This window comes from Chiloscyllium plagiosum, chromosome 16 (assembly GCF_004010195.1).
Source record: "Chiloscyllium plagiosum isolate BGI_BamShark_2017 chromosome 16, ASM401019v2, whole genome shotgun sequence".
Lineage (NCBI taxonomy): Eukaryota > Metazoa > Chordata > Chondrichthyes > Orectolobiformes > Hemiscylliidae > Chiloscyllium > Chiloscyllium plagiosum.
Genome location: NC_057725.1, coordinates 56,505,574 through 56,524,833, shown reverse-complemented (window position 1 = coordinate 56,524,833; position 19,260 = coordinate 56,505,574). Strand labels below are relative to the sequence as shown.

Sequence of the window (19,260 nt, the reverse complement as noted above, 5' to 3'; positions counted from 1 at the left end):
AGGGGAGAGATAACTTTTTCCATATAAAGTACGTCAATATATTTTTCAACCACTCTAGATTCTCCAACTCCAGTCTGCAAAAAGCAGCCACTCCATGCACCATCAGATGACTGTCCAGCAGCCAGGACTCCAACAGCCATGCAATACATCGATGACGAACTCCAAAATGATGGACCACATTATATTCCAGTACAGAACAATAATTGAGAATCATTTCATCAAACATGCATCTTTCTATCCTCTGTGCCAACATCAGATGGAAGTTTGATAGCCATGTTCAAGAACTTGTATTTTAATTCTAGTAGAAAATGTTTGTAGCAATTTGTTTAAACAGGGGTGGGAAAAGTGTGATATACAGTCTTAGTAAATTAGACACCAAAAAAACTTTCACTGATTCAGTGAGATTTAAAGGTTGTATTTCTTTTAAAACACATTTAATTTCTATTTATGTAAGTCTTCAATAATGTAAATACAAAGCTAACCTTAAAATAAATTTTATCTACAGCTACTGTTTGAAGTGCTTTTGGCAACATTTTAATACATCACTGTTGAGTATATGCTTAAGATTAGATTAGATTAGATTACTTTACAGTGTGGAAACAGGCCCTTCGGCCCAACAAGTCCACACCAACCCGCCGAAGCACAGCACACCCATACCCCTACATTTTACTCCTTACCTAACACTATGGGCAATTTAGCATGGCCAATTCACCTGACCTGCACATCTTTGGACTGGGGAATTGAACCCGGGTCTCAGGCGCTGAGAGGCAGCAGTGCTAACCACTGTGCCACCGTGCCGCCCACAATTAATTGCCGTAAGTCTCAACTCAGTACAGCAAGCTTGCTCCATGATGGGATTTTAACACTCCACTGTAATACTGAAATTTTACAGTGGAGTGTTTAACTTCACTTCGTCAGAGATCCCAGGTGGTTCTTCTGGTATCTCCTAACATGCTTTCTTCTCAAGGGTTATTTGTGGAATTTTCTTGTGCATGATTATACACATCATATTTGTCTACACAAATAAAGTGCTGCACCTCATTTATTTTGTGAAGTCCACCGAAAAGTCCATTGCTGGTCTTTAGAAAATGAATAAAGATCATGCTATCTGGAGCAGCAGTAATGGTCAAAATCTACATCATCCTGTCAAAAAATAATGTTTAATCTTGGCAAGTAAATCTGAACTTTGTATTTTTACAACATGCTTTGATACCATAGCATGTATTAAGTGTTGTTTTAATGATTCACATATATTAACTAAAGATCAAAATTACAATACAAACCTTAACTCAGTCACAGTTTGTGCAATGATACACATTAAAATATATTTGTGTAGTTCATATAATCAAGTCAGTTTCGCTGGAACAAGGCAAGGCCATTATCTTTAATGTAACTTCATCCAATCCTACGTCTTTACTATGCAAATATCAATTAATGGATTATGCATTGATTTTCTGTTGCAGTTAATGGATTTAAGTTTGAGGGGGGAAAGTACAATGGTATTCTTCCATTATCTGTATCAAACTCACCAGATTTACAGCCAATAAATCAAATATATGTTTGATACTGCTGAGAAAAGAAATCTCAAACTGATGGCAAAACAATGTGATTGTTTTTTAAGCTGTTCTCAACTAGCTACCATAAAGACATCTTATACATTATGTATAACAGCAAATTCCACTCATGTTATTGGTGGGGGGAAATAAAGCAATTTTTTCAAGCTGAATTTGAAGAAATATAGGTCATGAAATAACAATGAAGTTCTAACCTAACTTTAAAGATTGTTTTCCTTATATTGTTCCAAGGAGATTGAGTACATAATAGTTCTGTTGCAAGGTACCAATGTACTTCTGTGAGCTTAACCCCACTGCTGAAATGTCTATCTGGTATGTCAACCCACCATCCCCCTTTGTAACTCAATATCCAAACTGTTTGTTTACCATTTTTATTTCTGAATACCCATCTTTTGGTCACTGTCCTCATTTTCAATTAGATAATGTTTGGGAACAGAAAAGCAGATACATTAAGTTTTATCTAAAAGTTCCAGACTACATGGGGAGCTTCTGTGAAAAAATTTCAATCCTAGGAAAAGTTATAGAGATCTGGGCTTGTGAAATATTCCATAAAGCAACAAAAATATTGTTTAATAATGAACGGGCACAAGATAAATTCAGCCTAGTACTTCTGCCTTCTTTCATGATCCAATGGACATTTTTGTATATTTGGCAAAATGCCATTGGTAATTACCTTTCAATGTATCGTATGATGTACTGCATAGTCACTTATGTCTTTAATTCACATAAAAGTCATAAGGCCAGATTTTTCAAGGAGTGGCAATCACATTCAGGTTGCCATGTCACTCCTACTTTATTTACATTAACAAAGAGCTGCATGTTTCTGACAGTCGATTCTGATTAGGGCTCCTTCAGAAATGCAGAGTGCACTTTAAATCTGACAGAGCGGTTGGAGTGCAGGATAGAAGAGGGAAGGCAAGCTACACACCTAATAATCATGGAATTACTTGCCGTATTCTATAATGTAAATGTCCAGCATCTAAGTCACTTTGACAGCTCCAGTGAAAGGGTAAGTATAGGGAAAGGAGCGGTGATATGGAGTATGTTGGATCTTGCTGGGAGTGGGGGAGAGAGGGGCTGTCAGATCTCAGTGGACAGTGGCAGATGATTGGGGAGGAAGAGGAAATGTTGGATGCCCAGGGGTTGGGAGAGGTATAGTATGCTGTAGTATATTGGGATCCTGCTTAATAGTTACCCTGGAGTTACATTACATTTTAATTACATTCCCTGGCTAATTGTTTACTTAACTATAGTGGAACTCTCCCAATTTTCTGATTTAAATGTTAAATAGTTTGAGAGTTCCAGGTATTGGGAAAATTTCCATTGGAATTTTTTTTTTAAAGTTCAGGTAACCTTTATTGTGACCCAACTTTGTTACAGCTTCAGATGCCCCTACAAAAAGTCATAGAAAAAGTAGCTGCTTTTAAAACAGCTCAAGGTTAAAGCGCGCACACTACCCCACACACACACCCACCTCACATTCTTTACTACTGGTGACCGAGTTGCCCCTTTGTAATTGGATCCACATCCCCAGTGAAAATAGTTTCACAGTTAGATTCTAACTCCAGATTTCTAACCAAATTCCAATTCCGCCATCTGCCGTGTTGGGATTCAAACCCAGGAATCCCCAGAACTAGGTGGATAGTCCAGTTCATAATGGCACTCAGCCGTTGCTCCTTCAATTCCTTGCGATGGCACATGAACTCGCTGGTGGCAGGCGCGGGTGAAGCCCTTCCTGCATTGAGAGCAGAATTATGACCTCTCCCCGGTGCGGACCCACCGATGGGTCAGCAGGTTGAAGGAGTTGCTGAAGGCCTTCCCGCAGTCGGCACAGGGCAATGGCCTCTCCCCGTGTGGACCCGCCGGTGTCTCAGCAGGGTGGAGGAATTGCTGAAGACCTTCTCGCATATGACACAGCTGAAGGGCCACTCCTTGGTGTCAGCAGGTTGGAGGAATTGATGAAGGCCTTCCCACACTCTGGGCAGGAGAACGGCCTCTCCCCGGTGTGGACCCTCTGGTGGGTCAGCAGGTCGGAGGAATTGCTGAAGGCCTTCCGACACTTGGGGCAGCTGAAGGGCCTATCCCCCATCCTGTTTCCACACTGTAATGTAATCTAATCTAATCTAATCTTCAATCTGCCAGGCAGTTCCCATGGCATTTATGACACTGAGTTCCAGTGTCCCAATATGCAACTCTCATCTATGCTACAAAAATCAGGGCCATAAGTCTTATGCTTTTGAGGAAATAAAGTTCAGATTAATCAGGTTATCAATTCAGAAGTCTCCGTGCTGAGAGAAAATTTCTGTAGAAGTTTTGAAGTAGTGAGAACTAGAAAGTCGTCTCTAGGCCATCAAACCTGTAAAGTATCAATTAGGTTTAAAGAGTTAATATAGGAGTTGACACATAACTGTGATTGAGTAAGGGATATTGTCGAGAAGCAGGTTGAAGCTTTGGTTGTTTATGTTAAAATCTTTCTAAACTGTCCCGTATTTTGGTGTATAATAAATGTGTTTTTTAAAAAAAGAAATTGATAGCCTTGTGAATATGTTAAGTAACTAACCACCATGATATCGAACTACAAAAATTAAACTAGTGATCTATCAAGCTACGTTTCATTCTGGGATCTGACTTGTCCCATCAACTGTGATCAAAACAGTGCATATAGTAAAATGAATAATGAGGGTCAGAGTAAAAATATTTATCAGACAGCAAGAATTACGTAGGAGAAGGCGAGGATTGCAGATGCTGGAGCTCAGAATCAAGGGTGTCGCACTGGAAAAGCACAGTAGCATCCGAGGAGCAGGAGAATCGACGTTTCATGCATTAGCCCTTCATCAGGATTCCTGATGAAGGACTTATGCCTGAAACATCGATTCTCCTGCTCCTCAGATGCTGCCTGACCTGCTGTGCTTTTCCAGCACTATACTCTCAAACAAGAATTGTGTGTAGTGTTATGGAAATGTTACATTAACAACCCATCTGATCTATCATGAATGTAGGATTAAAGGTAATTTACCTTCCCCTCAAGCAACAAGCGCTCTACCCAACAGCGACTTTCCAGTGCATGTGCACCATCCTAGGAAAGAAAGGGCTTAATGTTTTTCATTTTGTTTCATTTGTTCTAATGTATCCCAGCTCCTATGGCTAATTAAAATATCTGATTTCAATAAACTGCTGTGTTTATTGTTGGAAATGGCGCTACAAATTTGCCAAATAAAATGGTAAAGTAACAAGTAGGGTCTTGCATCAACAGCTTGCTTCTGGTCTACCAAGTGATTTTAGTGAACTCCAGCTATATGCTTGCAGTAGTAAATTATATGAATGATAGGCTTACCAAGCTTCCCGGATTTTATTTATTTAACATTAAATTTTCATTTTATGTTTTGTCAATTTATAAGTATAGTGGTAACAGAAGTTAGCTGAAAATAGGTATCAAACTACTCTATCACACAGAGCAGAAATGTATTTAAAATAATGCAGGGACTTTACAAAGAGGAAACTGGGAATCTGGTAATAAGCATATCATGATATAAATTTACTAATCCTTTACTGTGTTAAGATTAAGGTTTTAAGATTAAGGAGATATACTAACTAGTTGTTGCAAATGGCTTCCTTTATTGAGTTTAGAATCCAATTTTGAAACTATGATCGATTATTGAAAAACTTCTGACAAGTACTTTTTGACACCACAATCCACGATTCAGTGGAGTGTGCGCTGCCACAGGGCCACACACCACAGTTTTTATAATACAGCTACCAACGGGAATGCATACGCAATAACATGCATACATTGTAGCCAATTCTAACCCACAAATACATAGGGCTGCAAATCAAACAACAGATTTGGAACACATCTGGAAGAAACCAAAAAAATCAAATCAAATATATAGTGATTTTTATAAAAACTATTCATTTCATTAGCTGGAATGGAAGCAATATCAAGCTTGTGTTTTCCAGTTTATTGAGAACATATTGCCACAATCAATTCCTCAGAAACATGCCTGGTCAAGATGAGCATCATTATGCAAAAATAAATCATAAAACTATCCACATTACAAAAGATTCTATTAGGTCATAATGATGTTACAGATCGTATAAACAATGAGAATAAAGCAAGGGCTAGGATTCTTTGTTTGCACCTCAAAATCCTTTAAAAGGTTTTTTATTGATTTGTATTGTAACTATGTATTATATTGTGAAGTTTAGTGAATGGGTGAGATGTAGTCATATACCATTAGAAGAATTGAAAGTGTGTTTTAACTACCAATAAGAGGGGGCTAGCAGCTAACTTTAGGCACTTTATCCAGCCCCTGGCAATGACTGAATCCCTTGGCATGCACATTGTGTTCAATATTGCTTCAGTCACAAATATGGGCTCAGTAGAGCAGGTTGTTAAACCTTTTGATAATAGCATTGTACATAAATGTACATAATTGCATACATCTGTTGATTACTGGAGACAAAAGTGCTCTCGAGGCTTGTAATAAAGAAAGCGTGCAAGCCTTGCACGGGGCATTTTATCCACCCCATACCCATTATTCCAGTAAACTGTGCTGAAGCAAGTATCTGATGACAACCAGTGATTTCAAGACACTGGCCCCTTATAACTCAAGAACACATTCTAAATGCATTCCCAATGTTGTTTAACATAACAGGAAATCAAAGTGTTCTAACGGTGAACACTAATCTGAATATTTCTCTTGTGGAATGAATTTTTATCCTCAATAACAAGAAAACTTCAAAACTACAGATGTTTAGTCCCAAATCATTAAGTTAAGCCTATTTCACGCTTTACAAACCCTCAATTTCAACCATCACTATATATCTGAAAGAATGGTCCCAACTATTTCGAATCACACTCCACTCCCAATGAAAATGATTTCTCTAAATTCCCATGCACCAGAAATACATCAGCTCTTTGAATAACACAAAGGTCACTTTGTATTAGAAATCATCAAGATATACTTAGTGCAATGGAATTAAATTTGCAAATTTCTCAGACCTAGTTTCATAATGGACACTTACAATTCATCCAAATCCAACAGACTTTCCAATTAGAAATGTTCAGTGCTCAGAGTTAATGTAAACATAAGTCAACTTAAACTGCAATCTAAAGTTTCTTGCACATTGTAAATCCAAGCACACTCAAAATTCAACCAATATGTAAATACAATCACCAAAGGTTTAGAAAGAAAAAACGTGGATTTCCTGAGAATTGGGAACTGATGCTGGTTACATTCAGAGTCTACTAGCACATTCCAATTAATATAAAAGCAAAATAGCCTCACAGCAAAGTGAGGAGTGCCGTATCCCAGGAACAGGTTAACTTTACAGCAGTGAGGTGATCAGTACCTCAGATACAGGCTAAATACACAGCGGGCCAAGATTATAAGACCTCAACGACAGGCTAATTTTACAGCAAGACGAGATATGTAATACCTCACGGACAGGCTAACTTTGCAGCAGGGTCAAATATGCAACATATTAGGGGAAGGCTAACTTTACAGCGTAGTGAGGCGATTGGTACCTCGAAGACAAGCTAACTTAGATAGCATACTGAGGTGAACAATACCCGAATGGTAGACTAACCTTACAGCAAGGTCAAGTGGGAAATATTTCACAGGCAAAGCCTACAGTAGTATTTCTATCCACAACACAGTGTTGTTTATTAGGACTTCTAGTGGACAGTTCTAGCTGGGACTGAGGTTGAGGGAAGAATTGCATAACCAGACGGAGTTTACCTCACATCAAGGCAGAGTACAGCAATTAAGGAGCGAGTCTACTTTACATTATGAAGGTGTGGACTATACTTCAGGAAAAGAATACTTTTCAGCCATGGGACAGGCAAAGATGATTTCATACATTACCTCAAGCACAAGCTCATTTTGAAGAAGAGAGACTGAAGGAAGATAGATACTTTCCAAAAGGTAAGTATAATGCTCTACCTTAGGATCATATTTATTTTGAGGAAAAAAAGCTCAAAATAAAATTTAGCAAACTAACACTCTGATATTACTTTTACACAAAGTACTCACATGTGGCAAAGTGATCTGGATGTTGTGTTTAAACAGGATTCAGAATTTCATGAAAATACATGAATTCCTATTGCTCTTTGGAGTGATTATCCTTGGTATCGCTTCTGAAATTTGGGTACCTATTTGATTTTCAGGTAAATCAACTGGACCATCATGGTTATAACATAGAACACCAGCAGCCTTTGAGTAATGGCGGGGGAGGGAGGGGGTCACAATCTCTTGTGCACAACAGCACTGCTCAAAAGTGAACATGCCCCAGCTTCTTCACAACAGTTTTCTACTCTTACAAGGCATCTTAGCTTATAATACCAAATATGATTTACATTGACAAAAAAACAGCAATATTTTGAACACAGAATAGCATCCGAGCTATAATATAATTATTTAAATCTCAACATTTAGTACTGTACATTTTTTTTTTGCTTTGTTCAAAGAACTAAACTCGCCCTATCTTGTACCCATTAGATAAAGTCAAATTATGAGCTTAAAAACTGGCATAATTAAGCATACAAGAAAACAAATTCAAGTAATACTACCTGTTTTATAAATTAGCCCCAAGTATAAAAACAATTATTTCCTATTCCTGGGTGAAAAGTGACAGTTATTTATGGCTTTAAGAGTTCAAAACCAAGATCACTATTGCTGAAGGATTCAAATATCGTAATTTCATGAAGCAAAAACTTTTCCAAATTTAAAAAAAATCTGCCAAAATTCTCAACGTATTTTTCATTATAATGAAGAATTTTTCTAACAAAACACTGGCCAGCAGTGCTAGTACAGCCAGGTATCCAAATGACAATTATGGATCCAAGGCTGGATGCCTGTACCAAAAATAATTAAAGGTCGGTGTTTCAGTGTAATTCCACAACTAGATGTAACCAGCAACATTCAATACTACACAAGTTGCTAAGCACAATAACGTAGTCTTGTTTAGAGTGGCAATTCACCAATTCTTTATGCGCTTTTACATTTCAATATTAGGCATGGAAGCCAGAATGTTCTCCTCAATTCAACATTGTTAGCCACTTCAAAATTTCCTTAAAGGAATAAGATAAATCCTTGGCAGGAGATTACCAAGTTAGTAATTAGTTCACAATCTATGTTAGCATGCTATTTCAGAGCTTATTTAAACCTTTGGGTGTTTAGAACCAATCCATACAATCACAAGTTGGTAAATGGGGTCAGAAACTTTGATCAAATTGCAAGATTACATTGCAAGATTTAATTCATGAAATTATGATAATTTTGTTAGTGCTGCAAAGTCTACATAAACTAACCACCCAATGACTGTTATTAAGATTCCTTTAAAATATATACTTCAGTCAAAAACTGAAGTAGTACCGGTAAGCCCAACGAAGAAACAGGGCTTCTGTAATGCAATTGCTGCTCAAAGCATTAACTGGTTTCTCGGTGCATAGTAGTCAGTCTTTTCACCTTTTAACATTCAACATTTCTTTTGCCTAATGTCATTACTATTATATTTGTTTTTTATAAAGAGACTTGTACTCCCATTGCCCATTTTTCTTTTTTCACTCAAGTTCTCCTGTTTTTGCAGTCTTGTTTCCTTCCATCGCAATGTGATATTCCTGTTAGGGTAAAAAAAAACACTATGTTAAAACTACAATATAGGCAATAACATTTAAAAACTGTTACATCTTACCAGAGAGTTTCGGCTGTTTCTAGTGAAGAACCTCTGCTACAATGATCAAGCTCCAACTCATTAGGCCTCTCAAAATCGCATTACAAACCAACTCTCACTTCAAATTTCTTAAGCTCACATGTGTCAAAATATTGCCAAAGTATGCAAATTAATTCTTTTCATCACCTGTTGGCCACCACTCCTTGAATAAAGTTGTATATTTGGCTATTTTAGAGGATGATTAGGAGCGAACCCCATGGTGTGAAGGACACTAGAAAACAGATTTTTAATGACAAATATTGTCAATCATCTCAAAGATAAGTTTATATTTTAGATCTACTAATTGAGCTCTAATTTAGAACAGCTGCCATGGTGGGATTCAAACTCATGCCCACACAATGTTAGCCCAGCACTCTGGATTCGGTCACAGAACATTCCACTGACTGAGCACCTATTTGAATGGGAATTGCATTGTATCCAGCTTCAGTGTTACAGTACAAATTTGATATTAGAAATAACAAGATAAAGTCAGCAAAGTATACAGGGCATCAAAAGAAGGTTTGCTAAAGCGTATGTTAGATATTACAATGTTCCATGTTTGTTTCTGAACTAGACAAATTCTTATTTAAACATAACTGGCTGAAATTTGTCTGTTTAGTCAGTCTGTTAGGACACCCAACTTGGAAGGAAAATTCTTGCTCTTAGTAAATTCAAAGATTAAGGGGTGACCTTTATGTGGTTTATAAAATAGATAAGAAAAGGGCATAGATAAAGTGAATAACAAGGGTCTTTTCCCCAGGGTGGGGAGGTCAAAACTAGGATTACATTTTTAAGGTGAGAAAGATTTAAAAAGAACACGAGGAGCAACTTTTTGTTTTAAAAAGACAGGCAGTGGTTCATGCGTGGAATGAACTGCCAGAAAAAGTGGTAGACGCAGGTGCAGTTACAATGTTTAAAAGACATTTGGACAAGTTGATGAATAGGAATGCTTTGGAAGGATATCAGCCAAGCGCAGGTGGGACTAGTTTAGTTTGAGATCAGCATGAACTGGTTAGACTGAAGGATCTATTTCCATGCTGTATGATTCCTTTACTTTTAACCATTAATCATATTCACCATCAACTGACCCCGAGCCAGAATAGATTGGCACAATTGTTTAAATAATATTAAATATTTTAAAGGGAGGGGGGGGGAAATGAGGATAATTGCAAGGAACTGCAACCTCTTGAAGCTACAGTCATAACAAGCAAAGTAGTATTAATGGCACTATTTCCCTAAGATTAATTTTTTCATTCACTTTCAACTAGAGTAGTGAGTCTTGTGTGGCATTGTTTATGGCAGGCTGAATGATATTGCACAAAGGGAAGAAGGTCATGTCACATTATATGTAATGTGTTATGTTGCTGCTAAAGTAGAACACTTGTCTTAAAGCCATAAAGTCCAAATGTCAAATCCACATGGGCTCAGTTCAAGACTTTACCTGTTTGGTTAGGAAACTTTGCAGACTGGAAAGCACTTGTGCAGTTCTGATTCAAAGTAAACAACTAGCTTGTTTTAAAAAAAATTGCAATCATAACAAAGTTTGATTTATGAAGTGTGCCACTCAGATATTATTAACCTCAGTCAGCGAGGTACCTTATTTCAACAATGCAATGAATATCCTGGTATTGGTAAGCCAAAGAAAAAACACTGAATGTAGATAATACATAAAACAGACGTGTTACTGCCAGTGCAAAGTCAGTTACCCTTATCATGTACGTTCTCCTGAAGATTTTTCTTTTTCAAAAGATCAGTAGGCAACTGGCCAGATAAGCATTTACATATCTGTTTAAAAATGTCATTAGAATCAAACTGATCTGGCCACCAGAAGACAAAACTCCAAAAATTAATCCTGCATAAAGCAAATGCATAATGTTCCCTCGAGTGCTATGTAGAGGATGAAAGGTTACACGCGATATAAAGCACATGCTTAGTGCTCTAAAACTGTTGTGGCATATAATTTCATGCAAATATTTTCTACAATATTACACACAAGAAATCTGAATATACTTTCAAGCAATTGCATATACTAGAGTTTCTACCAGAATAAACACCACTTCAAACTGCTAAGTGGAATATCACTTCCAAGATGGTTGTTTCCAGGGTTAACAGACTCTCAAAAAAGTTTAACAATTTTCAGTTATATTTGTAATGCAAACAAGTAGTTTTCACTTAGGCCTCATGATGAAAAGTAAATGTTCTTACTGCTGTATCAAATAAGTGAAGTGAAACATCACTGATTCTGCCTAGGTTTAGATAGAATTAAAATAAATTGAAAAATAATTAACTTTGAATCTTAAACTAAACTGTACCGAAAACATACTGACAATATAACAGAAATAGTCCCTCATAGTGAGTTTCATCTGATTTATTTTTGTTGACTTCTCCAACTCTGATGCTGCCTGGCTTGCTGCGTTCTTTCAGCCTCCTATTTTGGATTCCAGCATCTGCAGTTTTTTTTTGTCTCTAGTGAAATCTTGAAAGCAAGAAAAACAAAGCACAACTTGGCATACCATCAGTCAGCTTTTGGTTTACTTTACAGCAGGGGCTATATTTCCAAACTATTACCTGTAAAAGGACTGAGACATCTAAAGCTGTGGAAAGCCCTTCCTGAAATCCAAGTCGGTCCTTTTCTGATATTATTGAATGTCACATGCTGTATAAGGCGTGAAACTAATAAAGGAGTTGCAGACTGAATTGAATCTGGTGTCATTTATAAAACTGTCAAATTGCAAAGTAATGAAAAGTCATAGGAAATATATTAGCAACTACCAACCTCCAATATACATGGAAATTGCACTGATGGATGAGACAAAACAGGGGAAAAAGAATCAATCAAATGGAGCTAAATCCAGGTTGCACACCAATTGAGGTAAAACACCATGGTTTTATGTGAGAGTGCAAACAATCGGCAGAATGAGTTCAGGACTTAGCGTTCAAATTAGGTTGCAGGCTTCCACCTCTCAAAGAGACTGCAGCACAAGGTGGGACTCCACTTGCACTGCTCAACTCAGAAGATTAAGTCGTTTACAGCACCTTATTTACTGGGCACAACATTAATCTGTTTGAGGCCCCTCACAAATTTTTAGATAACACCAATGCTCAAACTTCAATCAGAAACATTTAGAAGATTGAAATAACGCCATAGACTCGAGACTGATCATACCACATTGTCTTGCTGTCTGTGGTGCACTTAGTGGCATAACAATGACGTGATGAACAGCAGTTGCAAAGCAACACTAACAGCATGAATAAAAACTGACTGCCTTAATTGGCATTAGCTATAGACTAAATTTGAGTTTTCATTAGCCAAAGATCACTGGTCTGCTATTTGTTTAGTGACAAATTAACTTTGTGACAATTCTCCTACCATTCCTACCTTATATACTTCTTTCCCTTCAACCATCCAAATTAACTGAAGTTTCAAAAGTCACCTGCACAGAGAAAGCTGATTTTTTTTTTTAACATGACAAAATGACTATGCCATACTCTTCACTCAACATCATTTGAACATACTATCAATTGGTGACATCCCAAATGAACAACATAATTTAGATTGTATCTCAGGCTGACTTAGATGCCAAAGACACCCTTTGACTGAAAATACCTACCTGCATGAACACACCTCAGTAAGGGTAAACCAGAATCCTTGCATTACTCTAACAAGAAAATCACTGTCAATTCAACATCTGACCCAAAGTGTTCACATACTCCTTAGTTTCCAAGATCAACTCCAAAACTGTTGAACGCCTAAATGTTTATCATCCAAGAAATGTATACTTTTACAGTGACTTTTACCCAATTGCAATCTCTAATCTGAATAATAGGCCTGCCCCAGCATTGGAACCAGTAAACAAATCTATTTCAATTTAACAGAGAGCCAGAAGTAAAAAGCAATTAAAAGTCTCTGTGGTCACAAGTCACATAAGAGTCAATTTATGCTACAAGAGATTTAACTCTGTCAGCAAGTGACTGAGTTACGGTTAGGGAGATAATAACTATCCGCTTGGGCCAAGAATGGAAACGGATTCTTCCGATGCCACAAGCTCTTTAAAGAACAATTATATTCATTTACTGTACCATAATCTAAGGACAAAGAACCAAACTCCACTATGTTGGTGTTTGTTTTTCCTTATTTACCTACTGTTTTCCATTCATTGTTTCCATTCATTTAATCAATTCCCTGTTGATAATTACTGAATCTACTTCCAACATCCTTAGTGGGCATGTGTTCAAGATAATAAACAAATTGCTCTTTAAATGCTTGTTATGATGCATTTGGATGGGTATATGAATAGGAAGGGTTTGGAGGGATATGGGGCGGGTGCTGGTAGGTGCAACTAGATTGGGTTGGGATATCTGGTCAGCATGGACGGGTTGGACCGAAGGGTCTGTTTCCATGCTGTACATCTCTACGACGCTATATGAGAGAGACCAATGGGGCATTTTTCATGCAGTGGGTGGTGTCTGTATGGATTGAGCTTCCAGAGTAAGTGGTGGAGACTGGTACAATTGCAACATTTAAGATGCATTTGGATGGGTATATGAAATGTTGTAATTGTACCAGCCTCCACCAAATTCTCTGGCAGCTCATTCCATACACGTACCACCCTCTGCATGAAAAAGTTGCCCCTTAGGTCTCTTATGTCTTTCCCCTCTCACCCTAAACCTATGCCCTCTAGTTCTGGACTCCCCGACCCCAGGGAAAAGACTTTGTCTATTTATCCTATCCATGCCCCACAATTTTGTAAACCTCTATAAAGGTCACCCCTTAGCCTCCGACTGTCCAGGGAAAACAGCCCCAGCCTGTTCATCCTCTCCCTGTAGCTCAGATCCTCCAACCCTGTCAACATTCTTGTAAATCTTTTCTGAACCCTTTCAAGTTTCACAACATCTTTCCGATAGGAAGGAGACCAGAATTGCAAGCAATATTCCAACAGTGGCCTAACCGATGTCCTGTACAGCCGCAACATGACCTCCCAACTCCTGTACACAATACTCTGACCAATAAAGGAAAGCATACCAAACGCCTACTACACTATCCTATCTACCTGCAACTCCACTTTCAAGGAGCTATGAACCTGCACTCCAAGATCTGTTTGTTCAGCAACACTCCCGAGGACCTTACCATTAAGTGTATAAGTGCTGTTAAGATTTGCTTTCCCAAAATGCAGCACCTCACATTTATCTGAATTAAACTCCATCTGCCACTTCTCAGCCCATTGGCCCTTGCTAATCAGTCTCCCATGGGGAACCTTGTTGAACGCCTTACTGAGGTCCATATAGATCACATCTACTGCTCCGCCCTCAATCTACTTTGTTGCTTCTTCAAATAAACCACACACACACACACACACACACACACAGGGGAAAAGACCTTGTCAATTTACCTTATCTATGCCCCTCAAGGCCACCCCCTCAGCCTCCGACTGTCCAGGGAAAACAGTCCTAGCCTATTTAACCTCTCCTTACTGCTCAAATCCTTCACCCCTGGTAACATCCTTGTAAATCCTTTTCTGAACCCTTTCACATTTCACAACATCTTTCTGATAGGAAGGAGACCAGAATTGCACACAATATTCCAACAGTGGCCTAACCAATGTCCCGTATAGCCGCAACATGACCTCCCAACCCCTGTACTCAATCACGTCCCTAGCTTCCCACAGAGTTCTAGGGTATACCTGATCAGGCCCTGGGGATTTTGAATGCACTTTTATGCGTTAAGACATCCAGCACTTCTGCCTCTGTAATGTCGACAATTTGTAATATGTCACCATCTATTTCCCTACATTCTATATTTTCCATGTCCTTTTCCACAGTAAACACTGATGCAAAATACTCGTTTAGTATCTCCCCTATCTCCAGCGGCTCCACACAAAGGCCACCTTGCTGATCTTTGAGGGGCCCTATTCTCTTCCTAGTTACTCTTTTGTCCTTAATCTAACTGTAAAAACCCTTAAACTCTATTTTCCAAAGGTATCTCATGTTCCCTTTTTGCCCTCCTAATTTCCCTCTCAAGTAGACTCCTACTGCCTTTATACTCTTCTCAGGATTAACTTGGTTATCCTGCCTATACCTGACATATGCTTCCTTCTTTTTCTTAACCAAACCCTCAATTTCTTTAGTCATCCAGCATTTCCCATACCTATCAGCCTTTCCTTACACCCTAACGGGTATATACTGTCTCTGCACTCTCGTTATCTCATTTCTGAAGGCTCCCCATTTTCCAGCCGTCCCTTTACCTGCAAACATCTGTTCCCAATCACCTTTTGGGAGTTCTTGCCTAATACCGTCAAGCATGGCCATCCTCTAATTTAGAGCTTCAACTTTTAGATCTGGTCTATCCTTTTCCATCACTGTTTGAAAGCTAATAGAATTATGGTCGCTGGCTCCAAAGCGCTCCCCCACTGACACCTGCCCTGCCTTATTTCCCAAGAGTAGGTCAGGTTTTGCACCTTCTCTAGTAGGTTCATCCACATACGGAATCAGAAAATTTTCTCGTACATGCTTAACAAATTCCTCTCCATCTAAACCCTTAACACTATAGCAGTCCCACTCTAAATTAAAATCCCCTACCAGAATCATCCTATTATTCTTACAGATAACTGAGATCTCCTTATAAATTTGTTTCTCAATTTCCCGCTGACTATTAGGAGGTCTATAATACAATCCCAATAAGGTGATCATCCCTGTCTTATTTCTCAGTTCCACCAACTAACTTCCCTGGATGTATTTCTGGGAATATCCTCTCTCAGTACAGCTGTAATGCTATCCTTTATCAAAAATGCAACTCCTCGTCCTCTCTTGCCTCCGTTTCTGTCCTTCCTGTAGCATTTGTATCCTGGAACATTAAGCTGCCAGTCCTGTCCATCCCTGAGCCATGTTTCTGTAATTGCTATGATATCCCAGTCCCTAACCAATGCCCTGAGCTCATCTGCCTTTCCTGTTATGCCTCTTGCATTGAAATAATGCAGTTTAATTTATCAGTCCTACCTTGTTCTCTGCTTTGTCCCTGCCTGCCCTGACCGTTTGGCTTGCTTCTTTTCTCAACTGCAGCAATATCAGATTGATGTCTTTCATCACTATCTCCCTGGGTCCCACACCTCCCCCCCCCCAACTTACTAGTTTAAATTCTCCCGAGCAGCTCTAGCAAATCTCCCTGCCAGTATCTTAGTCCCCTTCCAATTTAGGTGCAATCCATCCTTCTTGTACAGGCCACTTCTATGACAGAAGAGATTCCAATGATCCAAAATGTGAATCTTTCTCCCATACTCCAGCTCCTCAGCCAAGAATTCATCTGCTCCATCCTCCGTTTTCTACCCTCACTAGCTTGTAGCACCTGGAGTAATCTAGATATTATACTCTCGAGGACCTCCTTTTTAAATTCTTGCCGAACTCTGTATTCTCCCTTCAGAATCTCAACCTTTTCCCTTCCTATGTCGTTGGTTCCAATATCTGCAATGACCTCCTGCTGGGCCCTTTTCCCCTTGAGAACATTCTACAACCTCAGAAATCGTTGATCCTAGCACCATATGAAAACATTACACCATTCTGAAGTTAAGAACTAAGCAAACAAAACAGATGCAGGACTAGGTGATGTTGTGGGATCCCATTGTGATTCACAGTGACCACAGCGGTAGCAAGTGTTGGTTGTTTGAGGAACTCCGGTCCAAAGTTGATGAGCTAGAGTCTGAACTTCGAAAACAGACATGTCAAATTAGGGGAAGTGTTACTTGGACAGTGTTTCAGGAGGGAGTCTTACCCCTTTGATTAATTATCACAAATTCAGTCAGTTGTCAGGGACAGGAGGGTGTGACTACGAGCGAGACATGTAGAAGGATCCAGGGCACATTGCTGAAGGAGCCTCAGCCCTTAAGATTGTCTAACAGGCTTCAAATTCTTGCTCCTTGTGCAGATGAGAATGGGGAGAGAGGGAGTACAAGCAAATTGACCACAGCACCATGGAAAAGGAAGCCACTCAAGGGGATTTTGACTGAGGGAAGGCTAGCACTAAGCTCAGCACTACCTCAGAACGAGGAAATGATATATTTGAGTTATGATCCGTAGCCACTTTCTTGCCACAGTAACAGAGGCAACTTTCTAAAATATTGTGCCCTTCATGTTGAAAAATAATCCACAGCAGTTTACAGAAACAGATGTTGAGTCAAGAGAGGAAATATTAGGAACACTGGCCAAAGTAATGAGAGGGGAGAGAAGGAACTGGAGAGTTGAAAAAAAAAACTTAGGTTGGTGATGGCAGAGTATGGGAGCGCAATAATTAAAGGCAATTCTGCCAGTAATAGAGAAAAAGTACTGGGAAGGATACAAGAGGATGGAGACTGAGTCACACACAGTTCAGGGAAAGTGCAACAGAGATAGGGAGGGTTGAACCCATGAAAGATTTCAATATAGAGAAGATTCTTTCATGGTATAGGTGACTGGATGCAAATGTAGCTCACTATGGATTCACACACCATTACACTAGAAGTCCACTGAGACTTTTTCATCTCTTTATAACATCATCTGGATATATAATGTCAAGTTTCACATACATAATGATGGTATGTCATTGTCACACTTATTCATCTATTCTCTGATTTGTCACACTGCATGCCCAAAGTTCAGTCTTGGATGAACAGAGAATTCCTCCTACTAGTTATTGGGAAAATCATTGTTTTCATCATATTCCTTAAGTCATTGCTGGCTCAGACCATTTGCAATCTTAGTTTCCTATCTAACTCAAAAGTGTTTCTGAACACCCACCCGCTCCAATATAAAAATCACTTCCTGAATAATATCACCCATTTCCACCTCATCTGTGGCTGAAACCTTTATACCTTGATTCCCTCTAGATGCCGCTATTCCAATGCCCACCTGACAGGTTCTCATTTTTCACTTTTCATAAATTCAAGCTCATCACAAGCTCTGCTGACAAAACCCTAACCTATATCGCGCTCTGATCACTAATCATTCCAGTGCTCAGATCCTGTAATGTCTGCATTTTAAAATACCATTTCTTGTTTTCAAATTTGTTTCAACCAGTTCCCCTCCTTATTTCTGTAATCCCCTCTTGCTTTACAATCCTCCAAGAGCTCGGTGACCCTCCATTCTGGCCACTTGCACGGCCCATCTTTTAATTGCTCCATTGTTGGAGTTTGGACCGAATTTCGTAAATTTGTCCAACATTCTCAAAATGCTCCTTTAAAAGCTATCTGTCTGACCAGCTTTTTCGTCACCATCCTAATACCTCATGATTCAGGGCTAAATTTTACATGCTAAGGCACTTTGTGAAGCATTTTGAGGTTGAGAGATGGATAAGTTCACAGAGGGTGGATTATGAGTGGTTGGTCAGGAGATCAATACAGAAATTGGGTCGAAGAATAGGAACTGCATGGATAAAAATTTAAGTGGTATACGCATTAATGCCAAAGATACTAGAAAGCACTGTTACAATGAGAGATCAAAGCAAATACATTCTTCAAATTTGATTCTCAGTTCTGGATCACAATTTTTTTTTATTTTTATGCTTGCCTACAAAGTTATCCTATTTAATTTAATCCTATTTTTACATTCTAGTATTTCAAAACTGGAACCTACATTTACGAACTCTGGCATTTTATTTAAACTATGTCACTTATGTGAATTCTGTCATCTGCAGAGATCTTAAGAACACAATTTGGATACAATCTTAAGTCTGTAGATTCTATTTGGGAGATTTTAAAATGGTTAAGTCAAAGTTTCTTTTTGAGATGCTCCTTTAAATATTATTCCAGCTACATATCTTATACAACCAAATAGGTGAAATATCCTTTGAAGAAATTAAGGAAACTTTTAAGCACAAATTTAACACTTTGTGTCAAATAAGTTTATGAGCACTACACATTAACACAAATGTATTGGTTACATATCTGCAAGGTTCTATGATTTTTGCTTATAACATGCATTAAAAACACTAAAAGCTCCTCCAATAACT

At 38.6% G+C, this 19,260-nt stretch overlaps 1 protein-coding gene across 2 annotated transcripts in view; it reads right to left on the bottom strand.

The window, feature by feature from the left end:
- Window positions 1-5,518: 5,518 nt before the first annotated feature.
- The window catches only part of ptdss2 (phosphatidylserine synthase 2), a 93,269-nt gene continuing 79,527 nt past the window's right edge, over window positions 5,519-19,260 (bottom strand). For both annotated transcript variants that reach the window (XM_043706177.1, XM_043706178.1), the window contains one exon: window positions 5,519-9,195. In XM_043706177.1, the coding sequence (XP_043562112.1) occupies window positions 9,054-9,195 (142 nt within the window). In that variant the 3' untranslated portion in view covers window positions 5,519-9,053. The remainder of the gene's footprint in view (window positions 9,196-19,260) is intronic.